Source organism: Pelodiscus sinensis, chromosome 2 (assembly GCF_052426305.1).
Source record: "Pelodiscus sinensis isolate ZL-2025 chromosome 2, ASM5242630v1, whole genome shotgun sequence".
In the NCBI taxonomy this organism is placed as follows: Eukaryota; Metazoa; Chordata; order Testudines; family Trionychidae; genus Pelodiscus; species Pelodiscus sinensis.
The window spans coordinates 221664383-221688788 of NC_143053.1; the positions used below are offsets into that span (position 1 = coordinate 221664383).

The window sequence follows — 24406 nt, forward strand, 5'->3', positions numbered from 1 at the left end:
ATTTTATGTAAAACATAGACACAGCCAAATATAGTGTAGCCAAGCAATAGTGTAACTTAAGAGTTTTATTTTAGTTATCAGCTATCAATGCACAGTATAAAACTACTTTATATGTGGAAGGAAAAAAACCTGTTGTAAATTCATTTGAGAAGAAAGAAAAAAAAACCAACTTGGTGTTGAGGGAACAGCTCAGGTTTGGAATGTTGGAAATATTCAATATATATATATATATATATATATATTTTAAAAAGTGTTATTTTTTCCAGCCCCCCCCCCCCACTCTTTCCAACAAAACAAAATATTTACTTAAATAACAGGTCCACATCATATGTTTGAAAATTCCAGAGGAACTGCAGCATTTGCTCTTAACTTCCCTTTTTATATTATTGGTACCTGTTAGAATGTAAAGAAAACCTTCAAAATCTAAACTCTGTTCAGATAGCTCATCTTTTGGCAGCTTATACTTGGAAGGTATAGCCATTCTTTAGCAGTGTATTGCTGATTCACATCTTTTCTTCATACAAGTAGAGTAAGACTGGAATAGGATCTGTTATTAGTTAGCCATTTAGTAGAATTCACTCTGCTCTGGTGCTGGGGCATGCCCTGGACCCCAAATTTTAAGCCTTATGCCACAAATCTGTGCCTCTGAGTGACTGACTCCCATTCCAGTTGCCTTAAATGCTTGGTGCGGAGTTCATGTTTTGGAGTCCTGAAAGGACTTCAGTCTAGTGTCCCTGTCTTTTTTTTGGTGAGGGGGCCTGAAGTTCATCGTAATAGAACTCAGTGATGCCTCCTTCTCTGAGCCCAGTCACTTAGACTCTGCACTGTATACTTCACTTTCGGTCAGAATATCAATGCATAGAATAAAACTGTTCAGGATCCTCAGCGCTGTTCCTTATCACTAGTTCTGAGGACAAGCATTCCCTCCACCTTACAAGTATTTCGGTACCATCTCCAGTGCCAAGGAGAAAGTAGAGGAAGACTGACAGAGGGCACTTCCCAATCCTGAGGTTGACAGTGCATGGAAGACTAGTAAAGTGCAACCAGTGTCAGACCACGCCACAGCTCCAGTGATCTGTTTGGTGTTATTGACACCAGTCCTGGAGAGGGCACCATTGAGTCTGGCACTAGATGAATTTGCCAGTTTGAGAGAGTCACTTAGGTGCTAGGGGCACCCACCACACCAAGAGATTTCTCCTCAATGCTGGTCTTAGCATTCCTGCCTGTGCAGGAGCCAGCTGTTTCAGCACTGATGGGGAGAACTTCTACAGCACTGAAAACTCTGGTGCCTCCCAAGGGGAAATTGCTTTGATGGTCCAGTCCCAATCCCTTTCCTCTATGCACTGATTTCTGACACCAGTGAGCACCACTGTTTTCTAGTCTTTGACAGGGAGTCTGCAGAGTCTGACTCAGAGGAAGTGTCATATGCCTCACGCAGAAGCCATCAGTCCAGCTTGTAGTATCCTACCATGAGCCTGTCCCAGAGAATCCTACCCCTGGTGTGGCCTTTGGGGCAATGGCAGAAGCCAGTACAATGGTCCGTTTGGAACTCCTGGGCTTTCCCACTGATGTAGGGGCCTCAAACTAGAAGGTCATTCTCTGCAGCATTTAAGGCCAGAGAAGCTAATCCGCTCAGATCTAGATCCTGGCTCCAGTACTGAAGCTTGCAGTAAGTACTTAGAGACGAATCCGTGAGACCTCTCTGGTTCCAAGGGCAAGATACAGTGCATCCTACTGGTACAGACTTCCTGCTGCTCTTCTGATTGAGGCAGTGGCAGGAGTGGACATGGTGTCCTTTCAGATTTACTATAGAATTCATCAAGAGCTCCTTGAGAGTGGCTCAAAACTTGGGCAGCTAGGAGTTCAGGAGCCCTTCTTTGCCTTAGTAGACCTCTTAACCTCGACATGCCCATCAAGAGTGGCACTGACCCTTAATTAGGCTATTATGGGTGCCATAAAGGTATTGAGGGCAGACCTCAGTGCTCCTGCAGTTGATGGCAAAGAAGACTGAAAATAACTGCTTTGTCATGGGTCAGGGATATATATTTTGATATATAACCTATATGTAGGTAGTGTCAGGTGTCAATAAAGAGGAATAATAGACTATACAAGGGGCAACCCCCAAGACTAAGGATACCAAAAAGTTAGGCCTTTTTGGCAGAAAGGTTTATTCGACAGGCCTATAGCTAGGCCCACCAACAGAAAGGGGGCAGTTGCCCTGGGGCTTGGTGATTCAAAAAGGCCCGAGCTCTGCCACTTCTACCTCAGCAGCAGTGCTGGCTGGAGTCCTTGGCCCTTTCAGTTGCCATATAGCATGCTCCATTTGGCTCTGAGAGTTGTTCTCTCCCTGCCCCTTCTGGGAGCAGGGCGCCTCTCCCCCGGCTTTGCCCAGGGGCCCTGAAATACTGTTGGCCCCCTCACCTACAGTTCAGGATCCCAAATCAACAAATGTTGCCCAGCAGATACAATTGTAATTCCTGGAACTCCAAGCTGAAATTTACGGGCCCCGTGCTCTCCTCAGTGCTTTCGCCTTTGAAGTGTAGTTGTTCTTCCAAGAGTCCAGATGAGTTTGCATCTCTCATGGAGGAAGGGACGTCTATAGTAAAGGGTGCCCCTACAAGCGGCCTTAGATGTGGTGGATTTGGCAGCCCTAGCAATTGCCTCCATCATCCCCTCACTGAATCCAGGATGCTGGTATGCAAATGCTTATCGGATAGTTGACAGGCTAGTCAACTAGTCGCTCCCCTTCCCCACTTGCTACCTCTATCTGAAAGAGGCAGCAAGTTGGAGGGGGAGAGGAGCGGATACTTCAAAGTGGCAGTGCCACATAGAGCCTAGGGCCAGACCCTGGACTTCACACGGTGCTGCCGCTTTGAAACACTGCGGGGAGCAAAGGGCAGAGAGGACTGCATGAGTCCCCACCGGCCCCGTGCTCCCCTCAGTGCTTTCGCCTTTGAAGTGTAGTTACACTTCAAAAGCGGAGGGACCTTATCAACTAATTGAATAGTTGATGCAAATTGCATCTATTATTCGATTAGTCAGTTAATTGAAATGTAACATCCCTAATGCTGCCCTCGATTTGCAGAACTCTTAACTTCTGTTTTTTGAAGCAGCGCAGAAGTGAGGATGGCATGGTATGGTATTGCCACTCTTCCTTCTGTGTTGCTTCCTTCAGAGCTAGGCCCTCAGTCAGCAGGTACCACTGTCCAGCCCTAAAGACAGCAGTGCAGTATTAAGGGTGTCATGCTATGATCATGCCGCCCTTACTTCTGCACTGCTGGTAGGAGGGCACTGCTGCCTTCAGAGTTGTTGCCTGGACAACTGCTACTACTCTCCAGCCTCCCAGTTCTGAAGACAGAAATAAACATGCAACTCTTTTTTGAATCAGGAACTCCAATATGAGGAACACTGGTCCTCCCCTCCCTCCCCCCCACCCAAATAATCTGTATAATACAGGGTAAAAACACACAGAAGACCAGATTTCACAGGCAGACACACATTTTTCCTGGCTTTGAATTTGGTAGGATGCTACATATTAATGACATGAAATATCCTGATGAAGAGTATTTAGCCTCCAATTTATAAGAAGTTTTTGTTCATCTTTCTGTTTTATGTAGATATACATAAAGAAAGCTGTTCTAAACTAAAACAGGATACTGATGTGTCTCCTGCTCATACAGAGTATCTGAATATGCAGGGACAAATTTTTTCTTGCTAGAAAATGGTCTTCACAGAAATTAATGCCATGTGCTTTGCACAGTATATGTAATGTATAATGTTGGTTATTTGGTTATGAACGTTTCTTAAACAGCCTTTTTCATAAAGGTAGATGGATTATACTAGACTATCGTTCAGAAGATAAAATACATTATGCCTAATGGGGAAAATAATTCCTCCTCCTCATTCAGAAATCTAGCAGTCTTTCATATAGAAATGGCTAGGAAGGTAGAATTGCTAAATATACAGTTCTTAAAATTGTAACGTTGACAAAAATGGTTTTTGTACTTGACACTAATAGAGTTGTTTTCCTGATATTTGTATAAAGCTTGCTTCTGCCATGTCTCTCATAATGAGATGTAAGCCATGGACTGTAGTATTTCAGTTGTAATTTTTCCCCTCATTTATTAGGCCTAAGGATTGCCTTCGGTCTATTATGAAGAGAGTGAACCATAAGGATCCTCATGTTGCTATGCAGGCACTGACAGTAGGTGGTCTTTTCTTTCCTTCCTTTGTCTTCCTGAAAAGCTATGTTGTACAATGCTTGGCTGTCTTTTAATTTCTTTTTTCTTCAGCTTCTAGGAGCATGCGTATCAAATTGTGGTAAAATCTTTCATTTGGAAGTGTGTTCGAGAGATTTTGCTAGTGAAGTAAGCAATGTATTGAATAAGGTAATGTGTGGTATTCTTTCGTAGGATTTCATGATAGAATCTGAATTAGATGGGGGAAATGAAATCTTTCTGAGATGGACTCCATGCTAGTGGGGATTGTTAAAATTCACATCCCTACACAATTTCCAGATATATGAGGGTTGGATAGCACTGTTGTGATGTAGGCTGTCAATGAAATGGTTTCTTACCAGACTGTGGTGAGAACAGTGTGTGTATATTAGAATTCTATTTTAAGAGATTAAAAAGGACTTTATGCATTGAGACCTATGTAGTAGCTATGAGCATGATTCCCCCCCTCTCTCTCTCGCGCGCTCTCTCTCTCTCTCTCTCTCTCTCTCTCTCTCTCTCTCTCTCGCTCTCTCTCAATTATAGTAGTACATTTTTCTTGTGCATGTGAAACAGCTAATAGGTCTCCATTACCTAAACCTCATAAAATTTTGACACAACAAAGAAAAATTGGTGAGAGATTATTATATTTGAATAAGTTCCTAAGCAGTTGTCATCATAATCTTTTTCAACATTTAGGCGAAGCGTTGGCTATAGTGGATGTGGGATATGGCACTAATAAAACTTAGTGTTTTAAAAATAAATTTTAATTCTGATAGACTCATACCCATTGTGATTGTCACAGTGCTTCAATATGTTCTTGTCATCAGACAATACTAAATGGTTAAACATTTTAAGAAAGTCGCCACCTTAATTTTTTTCTGTATGCAGTAGAACAGAGCCTTTTGCTGCGATAGGAAATGAAGAGAATTAAGAATACATACAAAATGTAATGTAATAAAGAATTATCTCAAGTACACAAAATAATAAAATGTATCAGGAGCAGATTCCTTAATTATATACTTAACTTTTTGCCATTTCCAGGGTCATCCAAAAGTCTGTGAAAAGCTTAAAGCTCTCATGGTGGAATGGACAGATGAATTCAAAAATGACCCACAACTTAGTTTAATCTCTGCTATGATAAAAAATCTTAAGGAGCAAGGAGTTACATTTCCAGCTGTTGGTTCACAGGTATAATATTATGTAAAGAATTGGGAGTTTAAACGATGAGTGAATTCTTGGAATTTCACACAAATACTGTTTATTATCGATGTTTCTGGTTTTGTAGCTTGCATTTTAAAGTTATATAATGCATTTTTTTTCTAAAATGCCATTTTAACATTTCTATAAGATTCCTTTGTTTTAGACTAAAATTGAACAGTGCTTCAGAGAGTGCATGCTGTAATTTACATTGGATTTTAGAATAAATGGCTTCATGAAATTTGGTTGAGATCACAACAGAATAAAATAGTGTATTTAGTGCATTACCATAAAGTTAATTGTAATTCATGTTCATTTTCGTGGTGTTTGGTTAGGCTGCAGAACAGGCAAAAGCCAGCCCAGCTCTAGCAGCCAAAGATCCTGGTACAGCAGCTAACAAAAAGGAAGAGGAAGATTTAGCAAAAGGTGAGTATATTTATTTTTTATCTATATACTTTATGAAACAGTATGTAAATATATACTGTTTAATAGAGAGTTTTGTTTTGCTTCCTTGCTATGTCTAATAGTATGTTTATGGATAGCAGTTATCAATTTCCATTTTAAATATTTAAAAACAACAATTTTTTTTTAAAAAAACCCTGTTTTTCTTATAGATATTGTCATTTTTTTTAAATTATAGGCATTAAAAGTCATTCTTTGTGTTTTTTTTTTATTATTATCCTCTGAAAAAGTGAAGTGATATTGTAATAGCCTGTTAGTTAATGTGATCTTTGAGAAAGCATCACTGTGAAAAACCTTAGTGCAAATACTTGACTTAGATGTCTCTCTCATAGAAGGATAGAGACAGTGCTGTAGTAGTCTAGAACAGGCGTTAGCAATGTTTTCAAACCAAAGAGCTAAACTACATTAAAATTCAGAACAAGTGATCAGTAAAGAGCCATATAAGAATGCCCATTGCATGACTGAAAATATACAACTTAATATTGTTAATTGACATGATTAATAATAGCATAAATGAAACATTGTACTCAGACTTTATTGAATGGAACTTCTGCTGCTGCATCTTTTTGCACATTTCTTTGAAGTTTACATCAGAACTGGTCAAATCCAGCTTCATACATGGATGAAGGCTGTTTTTAGGCTGTCTTCTGTCAATCTTATGGCGGGACTGGGGATGTGGAGGTATGAGGGGCTATGGGCAGGGGATTCAGGTGTATAATGGACTCAGGGTTGGAGTGTGGAGGGTTGCAGGAATGTTATAACGCTGCAGCCAGAAAGGGTCTGGGCCCCCGTTGGGCGCTTCTTGGCCAGGCTTCATTTTTAAATAAAATAAAATATGTCCAACACAAAAAGTTTCAACATTGTCCTTATGGCAGGAGCGAGGAACACTTTTTTGGTTCGGGGGATCAATGATCCACAGAAAAATCAGTCAGGAAACCACACATGTGAGAAGCAAAAAAACCCTTCCCAAACCCCCAACCCTCACTGTTGTCCCCCAACTGAAACACCTCACTCCTCTGGTGCTCCAGCCCTATGGTTAGGAGAGGGACAGGAAGGACTGAAATTCAAGGCCACAAGTCACGTTTACACTTCTGCGGTCCCAGGATTAGTGGATTTTGTGGGCCCCCTAACCTCTGGAGTGAGGACAAAAATAAGGGTTAAGTGTGTGGGACAGGGCTGCCAGTAAGTGGTATAGGGATGGGCGTGCAAGATCTGGCCTGGAGGTAGATGTGCAGAAGGGGTGAAAATGAGATGTCTGAGTGTGAGGTAGGGTGCTGGAGTAAGCTGGGGGCAGGGTGTCTGGCCAGGGTGAAGCAGGCAGGAGCGGGTTGGGGGTAGGTGTCTGGCCTGGGGGGAGGGTGCAGGAGCAGGTTGGGGGCAGGGTGATTGGCTAGGGGGGACAGGGAAGGAGCAGTGCAGGGTGTCTGGCCAGTGGGGAGACACCAGAGGCATTCCTTGCTGCTCCAGTGGGAGGAAGTGTGTCTACAGGAAGTGTGTCCACATGCTGCTGTTCCCCCAGCTGGGGGCAGGGAGGGAAGCAGCAATACATGCAGCCATTTCTGGCTCCACAGCCCCATAATCTGGATCTGGTAAGGTGGCTCGGGGCTTCCCCCTGTCTCTACCCACAGGAAGCCGGCACAGGCGCTCTAATCTTGGAGAGGAGGGCGTACAAGGCTAGAGTGCCAGCTCGGGCTCCCAGCTGCTGGGAAAGCAAGGGGAACTGAGCTCAAGCATCAAGAGCCATATTTGGCTTGTGAACCATAGGTTGCCAACCCCTGGTATAGAGTATCAAAACCTGATGAGGTCAGCAGTGTAAGTAGTGTGCTATGCTGGCTTAAATTTTTTGCTTGCGCCACCCTGCTCAAATTGCTGCTCTGTACACTTCTCTCCACCATGCATTTAGAACAGCGTAGGGGCTGCTCTGTGTTACACTAGCTGTAATTACCATGATGGGCCCAAAAAGGTAGTCCAGAATTGTGATAGTGTAGTGGTGCCTGAGCAGCACCTCCTTTTCAGTAACCTTGCTTCTTTCCTCTTTTTACTTAGGCAGCCAGGAGTTTGCGTTATTCATGAGACCCTATGCCAGTGGTATGCCTCAGCAGAGTTGCTCTTTTGCTGAGCTGCTGCTTTCTGGGTCTATTATCAGTTTTTTTTTTTTTTTTTAAACCAAAAACATATGTGGCCCTTTAAATTTTTATCAAGAAGAATGATCTTTTGATTTAAGTCTGTAATAGGTTCTATTGACAAGTCACTGTGGACATATTTACACCTCATTGTAAGCCCAGGTTAATGGGGCTTGAGACAGGAAACCTGTGTTAGAGAACCTGGACTTGTGTCTACACTGTTTCTTAACCCTCCTCTAAGACTTTTCTGACCCAGGCTCCAACATGAGGCTCTGGTGTCAACACTGGGGGTCTGGAGTCAACACTGCTGTGCTCAGACCCCATACAAACCAACCATATCCTAGAGTCCCTTGCTTCCTCCTGAAATGTGGCTGTTTTAACCTTTTGACCATGATGCACAGAGGGAAAACTGTAGTGCCCATCCTGCACATCTCAGGAAGTTTGAATAGCTTGCCAACACAGCCTGCTAAACAGTCTTTTTTATCCATGTTTTCCCAGTGTTGGCAGCATGGAGATGGTACCTTTTGAAGAACTTTTGCTTGCACTTTCACTGGCAGAGCCCTTTTGAGGTATCAGTGAGCCTTTTGACAGCATTTTTGTCATACTAAAGCAGGAGGATGACATGCTGGAGCAGGAGGATGATGTGGTTGCAGTGATGGCAGAAGAGTACCCTGACATGGAAGATGTGCACTGGCAAATGCTGTTCCGTACAATTGGCATAGTCACTGGTTCCCTCTATATAGACTGGGCTACAAGCACAGATTGGTCGGATCACATTATCATACAGACTTGTGATGACCTACAGTGGATTCAAAATTTTCACATGAAGCTGCATTTATGGAGTTTTTGTGAGAAGCTTGCCCTGCCCCTCCAGTATAAAGAGAAATAACAGAAACCCTTGCCAGTCCAGAGGCAGGTTGCAACTAGGGATGTCAACAAGTAGTCAACCTAGATAATTAACTAATAAGCCTAGGCTTATTGGTTAATTTTGTTGACTACTTACATTTCCCCCCTCCCACTGCCAGGTGCTGGTGCTGCGGGGAGCAAGCTTTTCTGTGATGCCACCTGCCCCTTCTCCCCCTCCTCCCCCACTGTTTCCTGTATTGGAGGCAGCAGGGTGGGGAGAAGTAGGGGAGGCTTCTGCGAGGCAGCTTCTGTCCACAGCTGGCCCAGCAGCCTCTGTCTGCTCCACACCTCCCAGAGCAGCCTCTGTCTACAGCGAACTTTATGGAAGTAGCCTCTGTCCACGAGGAGCTCAGACCTCCCACAGACAGGGGCTGCTGCCGCTCTGCCATGCTGCCTACTGTATCAGAGCCGCAGTGTGGGGTGACAAGGTGCTCCCTGGGAATGGGGCCGGGAGTTGGTCCCACCCGTGGGAACTATCGAATAGTCGTGTAACTGCAAAGATTTCATGCAGTTACACAGCTATTCAAATACCCAATATTAACATCTCTAGTTGCTACAACAGTCTGGAAGCTGGCTACCCCAGACTGCTATAGATTAATTAATAACAATTTTGATATTGAAAAATCAACTGTTTGTTGAAGTAGTGGCAGAGGTTTCTGAGGTGGCAGAGGTTTTTGAGGTAATCAGGAATGTAGTTTACTCCAGGGTGGTGCACATTAAAGATATTCCAGAGGTAATTGCTATCTTAAGAGTATGGGATTTCCGAACTGCTCTGGGGCGATTGATAAGATTCTTGTGCCATAATTTGTCCTCCTCCAAGGAGCACATGAGTACATAAATCACGAAGTATACTGCTCTTTAGTTATGAAGGGCCTCATTAACCAGAGAGGTCAATTTATCAATGTCAACATGGACTATATTGTAAAACATCATGATGCCAGGATTCCTCGCTACTTGGGAATCCACATTCATGGATAGACTGAAATGCTATTCCCACCAAATTACATTGGCATAAGCAGAGTTACTATCCCTACTATTTTACTGAAGGACCCCACGTGCTCCTCCCCCCTTCCATTGGCTTATGAAACTCTATTTGGATTTTGGAGGCTCTGGCAAAAGAAGTTTTAATTACACTCTCAGCAGGAGCAGAATGGTTGTTGAATATGCTTTTGGCAGAATGAAATTCTGTTAAGTGTTTACAGGAACATTTGGATGCCAGTATCATCATGCTGTCCAGCATGACTATAGCTTACTTTCCCCAAACCATTTAGGTGACAAGTCTGAGGAACTGTCTCACATTGAGATCTCATTAGAGGAGGTATTAGAAGAAATTGATAAACTAAACACTAAGTCACCAGGATCAAATGATATTCACCCGAGAGTTCTGAAAGAATTCAAATATGAAATTGTAGAACTGCTAACTGTAGGTGTAACCTGTTATTTAAATCCAGCTTCTGTACCAAATGATAGGAAGCTAAGATGATGTGACACTATTTTTTTTTTTAAATGGGCTCCAGAGGTGGTCCAGGCAATTACAGGACAGTTAGCCTGTCTTCAATACCAGACAAACCGGTTGAAACTATAGTAAAAAACACAATTGTCAGCTACTTAGCTGAACAAAATTTGCTGGGGATGAGTCAATGTGGATTTGGTCAAGGGAAATCCTGTCTCACCAGTGTACTAGAATTATTTGAGAGACTCAGCAAGCATGTGGACAAAGGTGATGCAGTGGATATAGTGTACTTAAATTTTCAGAGAGCCTGTGACAGGGTCCGTTACCACAGGCTCTTAAGTAAGCAGTCATGGGATAAGGAGGAAGGACCTCATGGGTTAGTAACTGGTTAAGAGATAGGAGACCAAGGGTAGGAATAAATGTTTTTCAATACGAAGAGAGGAAAATAGTGGTATCTTTCAACGGACCATTCCTATTCAACATACTCATTCATGATTTGGAAAAAAGGATAAATAGTAAGGTGGCAAAATTTGCAGATATAAAATTACCGAAGTTAAGTCCCAAGCAGACTGCAAAGTACTACAAAGGAATTTCTCAAAACTGGGTGTCTGGGCAACAAACTGGTAGGTAACATTTAATATTGATAAATGCGAAGTAAAGCACATTGGAAACCATAACTCCAAGTGTACATATAAAAAGATGGGGTCTAAATCAGCTGTTAGCACTCATGTAAGATCTTGAAGTCATTGTGGATAGTTCTCAAAATATCCACTCAGTGTCAGCAGTAGTCAAAAAGCAAACAATGTTGTGAATCATTAAGGATGCAGCATTAGTTCACACAATTTGCCTTGCTATTACTGCACACAGATCTCTATATCCTTTCTCCTTGCCAGCCCAGGCACAGTTCTGGACATAAAAATGTCAGCTTGCTTTTAAAAATGATTGTCACCCTCAGACTGCATGGGCTACTTCTAATTGAAATGGACTAGATTTGGAAATAGAAGAAAGTTTCCCAAACACACGGGAGTTTACTGTTTCCAGGTGGCACCATCGATGGTTCAGTGATTACATGGTGGCAAATTTCAAGCCCTTATTACTGAAAAGGAAAATATGAATGATCCTGGAAAAGCCTGTGGTTTTACAAGGAAAATATCATTTTCAACCATTTTTTTTTTTTTACGGTTTTCAATTCCTGATTGCCATTTAAAACTCCACATGGTGGAGGGGCAGGATGAGGGGAGATACAAGGTGCACGGATATAATCTGCCATTAGTATATACATGCTTGCAGCCAAGGATTCTTATAACTTGTACATTTGTTCATAGAGCACAAATCCCTCCCGTTACCGTAATAAACTTTTTACTTGGAAGCAGAAACTTAAGAGTCTCTAGACAGGCCTCTGTCTCGACTAGCTTTTGTGCAGGCTTGCAGTGAAATGTTCATTGGGTTGGGAGAGGAGGAGTGGAAACCTAGAATTTGCTGTTGATCCTGTTCCACAGCTTTCTCTGAGATTAATTTAATAAAGTAACTTCATGATCCTCATGCACAGCCTCTTGCTGGCTCCCATCAGTCCCCATGCTGGGCACCTTTCTGGCTGACTAGATCATTGTGCACATTGGTTGACTTCTTGCTGCCCAGGTCAATCTCCTGATAAAACAACAATCACATTGGCAAGTTGCCCAAGATGTGTGGTTCTTGTCTTGTCAGTACTCATTCTTCAGTCTTGTTAATACACTTCTGGCACTAATCACGTATTGGAAAATCTGCAAAGCTGCCAGCTTTTTAGCTCTCTGCTGGTATGCAAGGTCATTGCTGGTACTTTTGCTGAAGTCCAGTTTTACTGTCCTTGCACCAAAGAGTCACCAAAATCAGACACTGCTCCTGTGGCTATGAAGCAGCCCAATTTACAAAAGGTTTGGTATCCATTTGGTTCTGTTTGGTATCCATTGCAAACTCAGGAGGCTGTTGAACGTTGTGGTTGCAGCCCAGTGATCAGAAGAGAATAGATTAATCTGTCCCACTGAGCTGGCACTGTATGCCAAGAGGAGGTATGGTCACTTCTGTTTTCAGTTGAGTCAACTGGAGATTGTTGAGCTAGAAGACAAAGGAAGTTGGCCCTTAGAATTGTGGGATACTTATGGAGGTCTCTTAGCATGTTAGTCATGCAAAGATGTGTCTACAATGCAAAGCCATAGAGCTCAAATCCTGAGTGTCCCATCATGACTTGGGCTTGGATGCTGGGTCTGAGCCCTGGGTTAGTACAATTTCAGTAAAGATAGAAAGAGGTTAGGCATGAACCTGAGTTTACCTGGGTGACCCTGGGTTTACATTTCAGTATAGACATGCTATATGACAAAGCAGGTTAGTAACAGATATATAGATTCTGTATATTCATTATGGCTGTGTCTACACTGGGCCACTTATTCCGGAAAATCAGCTGCTTTTCCAGAATAAGCTGCGAGCTGTCTACATTGGCCCTTGAATTTCTGGAAAAGCAACGACGCTCTACTGTACAAAATCAGCTGCTATTCCAGAAAAGCTACACTGCTCCCGCTCGGGCATAAGTCCTTATTCCGGAACACTGTTCCGGAAAAGGGCCAATGTAGACAGCCCAGTAGTCTTTTCCGGAAAAAAGCCCCGATCGCGAAAAGGGCTTTTCCGGAAAAGCAGCCTGCCAATGTAGACGCTCTTTTCCGGAAATACTTATAACTAAAACTATTCTGTTTTAAGCATTTCCGGAAATTCATGCCAGTGTAGACACAGCCTATATGTATAAAGTTTTTGCATTAGTAGTTAGTGAACATTTATGACCTTTGGCAAATGACAGCTTCAAGGATTTTTATGTTATCCAATGTAACTTGTAACCAAAAACTGAATGTGGATTTTTTAAAAATAGCACTCTTTTTTCTTAACACTTCAAGCAGCTTTTATTAAGAATGTAAATTGAACTTACATGCATCCAAAGAAAAATATTAATTGAGTTGAAAATGTTTGGATCAAACCCCCTGCAGGTGCCTAAACATATAGGAAAAACTCCCCTGACTACTTTGGCTCAGGGCCTTTAAGTATTAAGTACTGATTCTGTTTCCATTGAATGCTATCTTAAAATTTTCATGGACTTCAGAGCAAAATTGTGGACATTAGCCTTAAGATGATGAAAATTAGTATTTTTTGTTCAGTGTAGTTGTCTCTAAATGAATGGAAGAAATTATGAATTGTTCAAATATAAAGTTGTACTACAAAATTTGAATAGAAAGAAGAACAATTTGTAAATTTTAATCTGCCCCTTGTTATATCTCTGAATTTTAAAGAAAATTATTTACTTTTTTTGTAGCAATTGAATTGTCCCTAAAAGAACAAAGGCAACAACAAACAACACTTTCCAGTTTGTATCCAAGCACTTCAAGCCTCTTAACAAATCACAAACATGAAGGCCGAAAGGTTCGCGCTATCTATGATTTTGAAGCTGCTGAAGATAATGAATTAACTTTTAAAGCTGGAGAACTTATAACAGTACTTGATGACAGGTAACTTACATGGATGTCCAGAAGTAGTACATGCTAGAAGTGCATTTCTCAGACAAACTATGGTCTGCAAACTCTATAATTACTAAATTTTTGACAACACTAGCTACTATAATCAGCATTGTGATAAAGTATAGCATTGTGAATTGCACTACAAGCTGGTGTATATTTTTTTATTCTTTTGAAAGCTTTTTGTTTCTCAGGAATGGATTTTATTTTCCTTAATTAGTTTCTTTTGCTCAGGTTGTGTTAATTATAATATTTGAAGACCTGTTTCTGAGGAATAAATGAAATCAGGACTTAGCTATTTCAAAGTTCTTGGCTCCATCTTCCAGTTTTGGGGGGGAAATGTTTTTATCTCACACATATTTAATCTTTCCAAGAGCAATGAAAGTGCTAATGAATAATAATTGTTTAACTATTGCATATTGATGCTATGGTAGCATTTAGAGGCCCCACATTACACTATGTGCAGTATAGACATAACAAAAATGCCCGTTCTAAATACCTTATTCTCTTGTTAAAACTTAATTGGCCAAAATTCAGCAGTATTATCCATGCGCCGCATTTATCTTTAATACTTATTTTTAACTCTTAGAGCAACAGTAACTCTTCTTTTTCAGGGATCATTTGCTTTCTAATAAGCATGTTTCATTTTTTTTTTTTTTAAATATCCAATTATATCTTCAAAGGTCCTTGGGTTACTGTCCTGCTTCCTTTCTGTTTATTTGGCATTTCAGTTTTCAATTTCTTGTTTTCTAGGTTCACAAATTGCATATTTTGCATAATTCACAAATTATGATTCCATTCCATTCTCCCTTAGACATCCTATCTTTTTTATGTGGTCTGTTGTATAACACCACTGAAAAGTACAGAAGCATACAGGATACTCTGAGGGAGAAGGTAAATTCGTTTCTGTTAAATATTGATCTCTGTACTCAGGATTTTCATTTATTGATGCAATAAGGCCTTACCTACACTTTGAAGTTTAGCTGATGTTGCTACATCAGCAAAACCCCTCTTTAATGTTAAGTAGCAAAAAAAGGTCTTTGTGCATAGAGTTTATTTTGCTCAACAATCCGGATTAAGCTATATCAGCAACAGTACTTTTTTGCTGATATAATTGCCTCTACAATAAGGTTTTTTTCCTGGCCTGGCTATGTTAAGTGTGTTTGTTTTTGTTGTTTTTGTTCATTTATTAAACACTAACTCACATAACTATGCTGCTAAAAATTGTAAATATATAATGAGCATAAAGTGAATGGGATGATGAGATTTTAAAATTTGTTTAATGTACAGGGCACTAATAGTCTAAAAATGCTATGTACATATCAATGAAATAGCATTGTCTGTTTAAAACAAAAGTGTATACAGGCAGTCCCCGAGTTACATGGATCCGACTTACATCGGATCCCTACTTGCCTCACCCCGTTTGTAACCCTGCACTAGCTGCTTCCCCCCAGCAGACCAGGGAGACCAAAGCTAGCCCCCCCCCCCCCCCCCCCCAGCAGACCAGGCAGACGCGGAGTGGCTTTTCTCAGCAGACACCTCAGCTTGAGAATAAAGGACTGAGGGAAGTGAAGTGTGGGAGAATAAAACTGAGCCCTGGAGAAATGTTTGGCTAGAGTTTCCCCTTCAATATGTACCAGTTCCGACTTACATACAAATTCAACTTAAGAACAAACCTACAGTCCCTATCTTGTACGTAACCCGGGGACTGCCTGTACTTCATTCTCTCGACAGTTACGTTAGAAGTAATAAATTAGACACTAATGAATGTGTAATTCATATTTTTTAAAAAGTCTGATCTGCATTCTCTAAGCACATATACAGCTTTTAAAAAAGTAACTAAACAAAAAGTTTACAGATTGGTTTAGTGCAAATAAATGATTCTCCCTCAAACTATCAAGTTTTTCCAACCAGTTATTAATTATGGGAAATCTCTATGCTTGTGCTGGTTTTATGTAAGTAGTAAACCTTAACTAACAGCTCAGTATTACATGAAAACAGACCTTTTTTTTTTTTTTTCCTCAAATGATTTATGCTGGAACCTCTCAGCAATGCATAATGTCTGTGATTGTGAGGATGCACATGGAGAGTAAAAACAGAACAGTCTGTTGGGATTCCCTCTGAGACTTTTTCCACTTGGCTTATCCAGAACACCTTGTCTATTTCTGGGAAAAAACTTCATCCAGTTCTGTGGCATCCAAAACACTCAATTTGACTCTAGATTTTGTCACTCAGGTTCCTGTATTTGGCGTACAGCAAAGCTATGCTAAATTGGTTACACTCAAATGTAGAGGGCGGGTGTAAGGCATACCACAAATCCAAAGTTACACTGACAACTTCTGCTTATAAATATATTTACACATTACATTAATCACACTTTTTGGATTGGATTGGTTACTTTGCACGAACCAATTACTGTGTACTATGCTCTTTCCATGTGCTGTTTATGTGGGATCTGATCTTTACATTCTAGATTTATCTTGTCCTATAGATCATCTTGTCTAAGATGAACTGTAAGGTGTTGCTGTTTATCCTAGCTATCACAGACACCCTGATTCCAACATACTGTTTGTCAAGCACCTGTTTACAATGTAATCTTCCATTCACCTTCCCTATTATACCCACTCAGAAATGAGACAAGCTACTTATGTCAAGCCAGGCCTACACCGTAATACCAATTGAACATTTTCTGTATTTGGATGTTTATATGAAGTCTGGAAAGTTTTATTTTTCGTTAAAATATTTTGTATCAACTATTTAAAAATATCCTTTCCAAAAAGAATAGATTAAGTGGTATGAATGTAGAAGTCTGGACCAAAGGCTAGCTTTTTGGGTTCTGCAGTACTCAGCAAAATATTTGGCTTTCTGCCCTTCAGCTTAGGGTATCATGCTGCAAGGTGCCTTTTGCCTAGCATTTAGCTGGATTCAATATATAAGTTCAAAATCAGCAGACAAACATTAATGTTAGACCTGTCATACCAGATCAGATCAGTATCTTGTCTCTGGCAGGGTCCATTACCAGCTGATGATTGAGAGGAAGGTTCAAGAAATCCTGCATCAAGCAGTTAAAGAATAACCTTCCCATCATAAAAGTTTCTTCCTAATCCATGTCATTTAGGGTTTTCTTCAACCTTTAGAAGGAGCGTAACCTTCACGTTCTTTAAGCTCTTTTAACCCTTTAATCCTTACTATAATTATGAATGTATATAAGCATCCAATCCTTTTTGGATTCTTGCTAAATTCTTCAAGTTTCTAATAGCATACTGTGTAAAAGAGAGGTCAAAGTCCATAAAAGTCTTTTGGAAATATCAGGCATGCTCATACTCAGTATTGGAACACATACATTAAAACCCCATAGGGGTAGCCATGTTAGTCAATTGTAGGACCCAGGTTAATGAGGATAATTAAGTGGGCTGAATGTGTCCCATGCATAACTTTTGATGTGGCAATGCCAATGTTAAAGGCAGAAGAAATTGGCTTTGAAATGCACCAGTCAGTTAATATCTTCGTTCAAACCCAGGATAAAGGGTCTCTAAGGTCCCACAGGACTACTCATTGTTTTTATAGCCTCATGTTTATACTAACTTATTTGCACGTTGAATGATTTTATTGAAATGTCTTACATTTTTACTTGAATTAAGCTGTAATATAGAACACTTTACTTTAAACTATTTTTTAATCTTCAGTGATCCAAACTGGTGGAAAGGTGAAACCCACCAAGGAATAGGATTATTTCCCTCTAATTTTGTAACAGCTGACCTTACTGCTGAACCAGAAATGAGTGAGTAACACTGTGTTCATGTTGAAGATTATTTATACAATACATTATACAATATAATGCTTCCAATATTTCATTTGGTATTTTTAGTTTGTGCATATAGTGGTGTGAGTACAATTAAAAATGAGAAAAAAACTGTTTTGAATCTATTCCAAGCAAAATAATAATAATCTCAATAAAGTTCAGCACACAGCCTTCAAACCTAGTGTTCTTGTCTAGGTCAGTGTGGCTATGACTGTTCATATTATCTGTCACTTCAATGAGGGACCTGTAAGCTCTTGTCCTTTGAGAAACCTACCACCAGAGTGTTCTGCTCCAAAACAAAAGGAGGCAGTTTTAGCATTTAGCATGGAATGCCCAGGTGTCAAAAGAAGGATTGCTCAGCTATAAGACACAGATACTAGCACCAGGGGACTCTAAAGATAGAAAAAGATAGGACTGAAGATCCTACAGCCAAGGACTAATGTGTATGAATGACAGAATAGGACAGGCAACCCTTAATCCCCAGATACTCTGCAGAGACTAATAAAGCTATGATGCTATACCTGGGCTTGGGCTTTAGTCTTGTAATAGAGCTCTCACCCTCAAATGACTTTTATTTACCTGATCTGCCGATGAGTGTCTGCATCAGAGTTTGAACTTCCAAGTCACTCTAAAATCTACAAAAAGAGAGGGCATGAAACGTCATCATTGAACCAACAGATCGCATGAAATAAGGATCTCCCAGATAGACTTCAGACATGTTCATTAAAGTTTGCCCACTTTATCCTACTTTATAGCTCATTTACAAGATTAGAGATGCATCAGTGATTTAAGTGGAGTCAGCAATCCTCTGCTGCATTCTTAGTAGTGGTGTCTACTTGTCTTAAAACTATCCTGTTAAAGGGTCCTTGATCTTACAAATAAATATTTTTTAAAAAGGTTTACCAGGTCAGTGACTGGATTGGAAGTAGAAGAGACTAGAGCTTGAGAAGAGGAAATCTATATATTGAGCAGAGGTTTCTACCATTCAGAACTTCACTTTTTACATTGTACCTCCAAGAATTCTAATATGTAGCTTTTAGTTGAAAAAAAAAATTCAATCTTGTGATTGAAGTTAAAGTTAAAAACAAATCAACCGTAACACTCTTACTTGTGAAGGTGCGGCGTATAAAAATGGTGGGAATGTTTTGAAGAGGGATGTCAACATGTAGATGCCTACATGATTAACCAGTAAGCCGGAGTTTATCGGTTAATCTCATCGATGATGTGCATTCTCCACCCCCCCCATCTCTGTCTCAGAGGCAGCAGAGGAAGGGGGGGAGCAGGAAACGGTGCCTGTGAATAGCTGGCTTAAATTTTTAGTAGTAGCACGACTACTCGATAGTCCCCTGAGGAGGGGTTGGTAGCCAGTGTGCTCCTGACCTCACTCCCGGGAACCCCCTGCTACTCTGTGTTGCTGTCTCTCGAGAGGCAGCAGCACAGGGTAGCAGGCGGGAGCCAATGTGTGCAGGGAGCTAGCTTTCACATAGCCCCCCAGGCGACCTGGCTCCGCAAATGTGTTTTTCCCCTCTGCTCTGCTGCCTCTGATACAAAGGCAGCTGCATGGGATGGCCAGGAGCTCCCCAGGAATGGGATCAGGAGCACACTGGATGCTGGCCTCGCCTCTGGCAACTATCGAATAGTTGTGTAACCGCTAAAATTTCATGTGGATACAGAATTATTCAATTACATGCTATTTGACATCCTTAGTTCTGAATGAAAGCAACAGTTTGCTGTGATAGTTTCTTTTAACAGAATAACATACCTCCAATCTGATCTCCTTTGAGTGCTTAAGTAAAAAAAATAAATAAATTAAATTTTAAATATTCAATAAGGCTTCTGGGGCGAACAAATTATAAATTTAAATCTGATTTGATTTTGCATTGGACTTACTGGTGGTTTGGGTACTTTTGTTGTCTTTGGCATACTTATGTTAAGATGGGCTTGGACGCAACCATGAAATTTTTTTTTTAAGGTACGTACATGCATGCACGTATTTGTGGCCACATGCCTGTCAGCAACCTTAATAGGTGGTGCTGTCAGCTTATTTTCTATATCTATATCAGTCTATATAAAATTATAAAATATGGCTTATTTCTAAGTAGTTATTGCTAGAACAAGAATTTTCCTCTGCACTTTAACATCTAGATATGTTTACTTATTTTCACTTGGAGGAAATTCCAACTCCTAAAAAGGCCTTGGGTAAAATTTTCAGAAGCACCCAAGTGCTGTCTTCAAAAATCACGGACCCTTGTCTTTAAGAGCCTGGTAATAACTTTACAAATATAAATATGTTCTAGGAGGCGCAGGGTTGTGTGTGTTGTTTTTTGGGGGAAAAAAAAGCAGCCCAGTTTTAAGTTTACAATGCGTTCTAACCTCCAAATAATTTAAATGGCAGAGAAAAAGTTTTCAGAGTAATATTTTATTTTTGCTGTTTAAATTGACTTTTTTTAAAGAGTCCATATGTTTTACAGTGAAAGCGGAGAAGAAAACAGTACAGTTCAGTGATGAAGTTCAAGTAGAGACAATAGAACCTGAGCCTGAACCAGTTTATATTGATGAAGTAGGTACAATTAAAATATTGACTTCAAGTTTAGTACAGCTAAAGCAATGGTGTCCAGTCTTCTCCGTCCAAGGGCCAAAAATAATCCAAAATATCAAGGGGACCACATTCTAGAAGAGGAGAAGCACTATAAACTTACCCCTGGTCCCTTTTTTCCCTACCTCTGCAGGTCTTTCTCCCCTTCTCTCCCCCCATATTGACTTTTCTCATATGTTCTTATTACATTGAATTGGGAGCAGCTTCTATCTAGGATTCCTAGCACCATACTGTAAGTTCAGACTGCAGATCCACTTTCAAAGCACCAGTAGGGCATGGCGAGTGGCTTTCTTTTTCCAATTCTACTTTTTACTTCACGTCTCACTGAAATATCATACCATGGCCTCTTCTCCAACATGCCCTCTTTGTAAGCACCACCTTCTGCCCTAGTCCTTGAAGGAACTTTTTCTTTTATTACACAGGAACCTCAGCCTTGCCTTGTCGTAAGCAGCCTCAAGGATTCAGGGCATCTTTTTCAGAACTTCCTCATTGTTCCCAGGAACTTACACAAGCTCCATATCTTTCCTTCCTTCTCTCTGTTCTTCAGGAATACCCTCAGTCTCCCAAATCCCTCCTTCCTGCCCCCTGACCTGCTGCTTTCCCAAATGTAAGTTACAAAGACCCCCACAACTCCTCTTCTAAAATACATTGCAACCTGTACCTAATTCCTGTGCTGCCCCCCCATCGTAGTTTGCTCTTTTCTGGGAGTGCAAGCTGCTATTGCATTTGTGCTGTGCCACTGTTGAACTGCTTACTTGTTTCCTTTCCCTCCTGCTCTTGTGAAGACTGTATGGTTCCAGCCTTCTGCTGTCTCACTACATGTTGCCTTCCTCTCAGAATGTGCCTAGAGGGGGAGAAAAAGGTGTATATTTAAATTGACATGGATTATCACAGTTGACATAGTTTCCAGCACGTTAGACTACGTCTTAGTGGGGCTTTTCGGTTGCAATGAGGTAACATGATTGAACAGTACATCATTTTGCCCATCAAGACAAGACTATAAAGGCCAAGCAGCTCAGAACCTGCTTTACTCATAGCTTTCTACTTCCCTTATTGGGAGCAGGGAGGAGGAGGAGCTGGAGAGAGGAGATACGAAGCTCTTAGACACACATTTTCATTTTGTATTCCAATACAAATTTCTCTAATGCTGACACTTTATGTACCACTAATTAGACTCCACTATGGTAAACTGTAACTTTATTTTTTTCAAAAACTGTGTGCCCAGTCTTTTTTGCATGCCTGTGTATAAATGGATTGCATCTGAAATCAGTTAACCAAAACTCATCAGGCCCAAGTTTGCTGAGGCTAACTGTATGAAAACTTCATGTTCTTCTTCAAGGAGTGTCCCTGTGGATGCTCCACCTTAGGTCTTGCGGCACCATTGCACGTCTAGACGGAGATTTACAGTAGCAGTGCCCTCCGGTGTGCTGTGCATGTGAGGCAGATGGCATGTGCGGTGCTGATAGCATGCATGCGCAGCAGCTGTTCCTTCAGTTGCTTCTCTACTTCCATCGGTGTCGGTTGGAACCACAGTTGCTCTCTTTATTCGCTTACCGTATTTTCCGGCGTATAAGGCGACTGGGCGTATAAGACAACCCCCTAATTTTTTAGTTAAAAGATAGGGTTTCGTCTTATACCCCAGCACCCCTCCGCCTCCTTTGCTCTCTGTGTCCCTGGTCTGCTGGAGACGGTCCCCAGCAGTCCAGAGGCACCGGGAGCAAAGCCGCAGCAGCGGTGGGGTCCCGCGCCTCTGAGGCTTTGCCAGAGCAAAGCCTCAGAAGCGCGGCACCCCGCTGCCGCTCCGGCTTTGCTCCCGGTGCCTCTGGTCTGCTGGGGAACGTCTCCAGCAGACCAGGCAAAGCCTCTGAGGACGCCCCGGCAGCGGGACAGCCCCGGCGTGCCTGAGCTGCCCCGCCGCCAGAGCCCCTCCGCGGCTTTGACAGCCTCGGGGGAAGCCGCGGGGGGGCATCCCAGGCGCACCTGGGCTGGCCCGCCGCCGGAGCCCCTCCGCGGCTTTGCAAAGCCTCGGGGGAAGCCGGCGGCGGGGCATCCCAGGCACACCTGGGATGCCCCGCCACCGGCTTCCCCCGAGGCTTTGCAAAGCCGCGGAGGGGCTTAGGCGGCGGGGCAGCCCAGGCGCGCCTGGGCTGCCCCGCCGCCTGTATAACCGGCGTATAAGACGACCCCCGATTTTTGGGGGATGTTTTTTAACATCAAAAGTCGTCTTGTACGCCCGTATATACGGTACTTGTTCAGTATTGTTCCAGTTACAATTAGTTAGTTCTGTTAGTAGTTGTTCAGTTAGAAAAAGAAAATAAATCTTAATTCTATATTTTAAAAAAAAATCAGTTAGACTGCAATTTTTTTGTCTAACAGTCCTACTATCTTTGGGATGCCTGGCTCCCCAGGTTTCAAACGCTACCTCTCGTGCAGGCTTTCTATCCCCGTCTCCAATGGTCACTCCAACTGTGTGCGCTGCCTCAGACAGGCACACATTACAGCAAAGTGTGAGCACTGCAAACAGCTCACCACTCTCACAAGCAAGGCACGGGAGCTCCAAATGAAACTTCTCTCACTAGAGAACACTGTGAGGCTGGCTTCAGATCCGGAGCATTCATCTTCCCCGCGCCAACTATCACCCCGGCCGTGTCTGAAAAGTCAACACTGGCCAGTGTCTCCTTGAGGGAGTCTTCCTCTGACCAGAATAGGAAGAGGTCCCATTTCTCCAGAAAAGGTGACTCCCTCAAAAAAAATGGGAGCAAGCGCCTAAACTGCCCCCTGCTCCAATGCCTACCAGGATTCTGGATAAGGAGGCTCCAGGACCATCAGGTACCAAAGGTTCCTTAGTGTCAAAGGACCTACATAAGCCTTTGGGAAGAGCCAAGGCAAAATCGCGCCATCAGCACCACCGGTGCATACGTTGGCACCGAGAAGGAAAAAATGAAGCTGGCTAGAACCGCGGCACCACTGGCACTGAAGAAGGCAAAGCTGCATGTGGTACCATTGGCACCCAAGCATGCGATACTGACACCCTCTCACTCGGTACCATGGGTGCCACAGACTGCAGCCATAGCTCTGCCCCAGCACCATTCACCACAGAGGAGCAGCTCAGGGTATCCTCAGTGCCCACAACACTGCTATTTGGCACCAATGACACCCCCACGTTGGGCAGCTTCTTACGCTCGCTTACTCTACGTTCAGCACTGCCCTAGTTGAGCGACGATGGAGACGACTTGGTAGTCGGTACCCATTCTCTAAGACATTCTTCCCCGAAATAGCCTCAACCACCAACACTGCCAGGGGCTTAGCAACTACCTCTACAATGGTTGCCTCCTCCCATGTCTCTCCCCACTCCTACCCAGCTGACCTTATTGGAACCCATGGGCACTGTTTCGGGTTCAACACCAGTTACAGGGTCAAGAGCTCATGACAACGGCCCCTGCTTCCAGAGTGTCAGGGGGTACGCCCCTGTCTGGGGTTTTGGCCCCCTCCTACCGGGCCTATACAGTACCCAAAGCCCCAACATAAAAGTCCAGGCTCCTCTATCAGGGCATATACGGTACTAGAGGCCTAGCCGCTCTGAAAAGCCTCCCCTGGCCCGGGGTTTGCTTATCCAGGGAAGGGAAAACGGGTGGTAGGGGGACTCAGGCCCTCCCTCTCCACCGGGTCCCAGCCCAGGGCCCTTTAGGCAGGGTCTGTGGCTACTGCCCGCTCGGTGGGGAATCTGGCCGATACACGCTGAGCCAAACTTTATATCCTTTGCCCTGGGCTGCTTCCTACCACGCCCTGGTTCCCCTGGGGCCCATTCGCCTCTGAGGCAATACCTGCCGGGGTTGTGGGCGCGCTTCTGCTGCCATGGGTCGGCTGCTGCTTTCTCCGTGTCAGGGTCCGGCATGGGCGGCGACTCTGGTCCCAGCTGCTGCAGGAACACTGGCCCGGACTGGTCTCCTCCCTCACCCTGCGGCCTCCTTGACTGCAGGGCTCCTTCTGCCTTTATACCCGGCCGCTGCTGGGAGCATGCCCAGCAGGGTCGGAGGGGTGGGGCTTCCTCCCCAGCTGGGCCTGGGCTGTCCCCTGTTTGTCAGTGCGGGACCTGTCCACCCCGTCACACAGAGCA

The 24406-nt window shown here is 42.7% G+C and overlaps 1 protein-coding gene and 1 long non-coding RNA gene across 5 annotated transcripts in view; one reads left to right on the forward strand and one right to left on the reverse strand.

Annotated features, from left to right (window-relative positions):
* Positions 1-24406, forward strand: part of STAM (signal transducing adaptor molecule) — an 80579-nt gene that overhangs the window by 24842 nt on the left and 31331 nt on the right. For 3 of the 4 annotated variants that reach the window (XM_075922466.2, XM_075922468.2, XM_089776719.1), the window contains exons 3-9: positions 4129-4204; positions 4293-4388; positions 5259-5405; positions 5750-5840; positions 13693-13885; positions 17578-17672; positions 20165-20253. In XM_075922466.2, the coding sequence (XP_075778581.2) occupies positions 4129-4204; positions 4293-4388; positions 5259-5405; positions 5750-5840; positions 13693-13885; positions 17578-17672; positions 20165-20253 (787 nt within the window). The remainder of the gene's footprint in view (positions 1-4128; positions 4205-4292; positions 4389-5258; positions 5406-5749; positions 5841-13692; positions 13886-17577; positions 17673-20164; positions 20254-24406) is intronic. The other variant, XM_075922467.2, reaches the window with a different exon arrangement.
* Positions 12304-24247, reverse strand: LOC142827352 (uncharacterized). Its single transcript, XR_012902059.1, has 4 exons — positions 24114-24247; positions 21045-21133; positions 18273-18328; positions 12304-12452 (listed from the first exon to the last, which is right to left on the reverse strand). It is a non-coding gene; the product is annotated as an uncharacterized LOC142827352 (long non-coding RNA).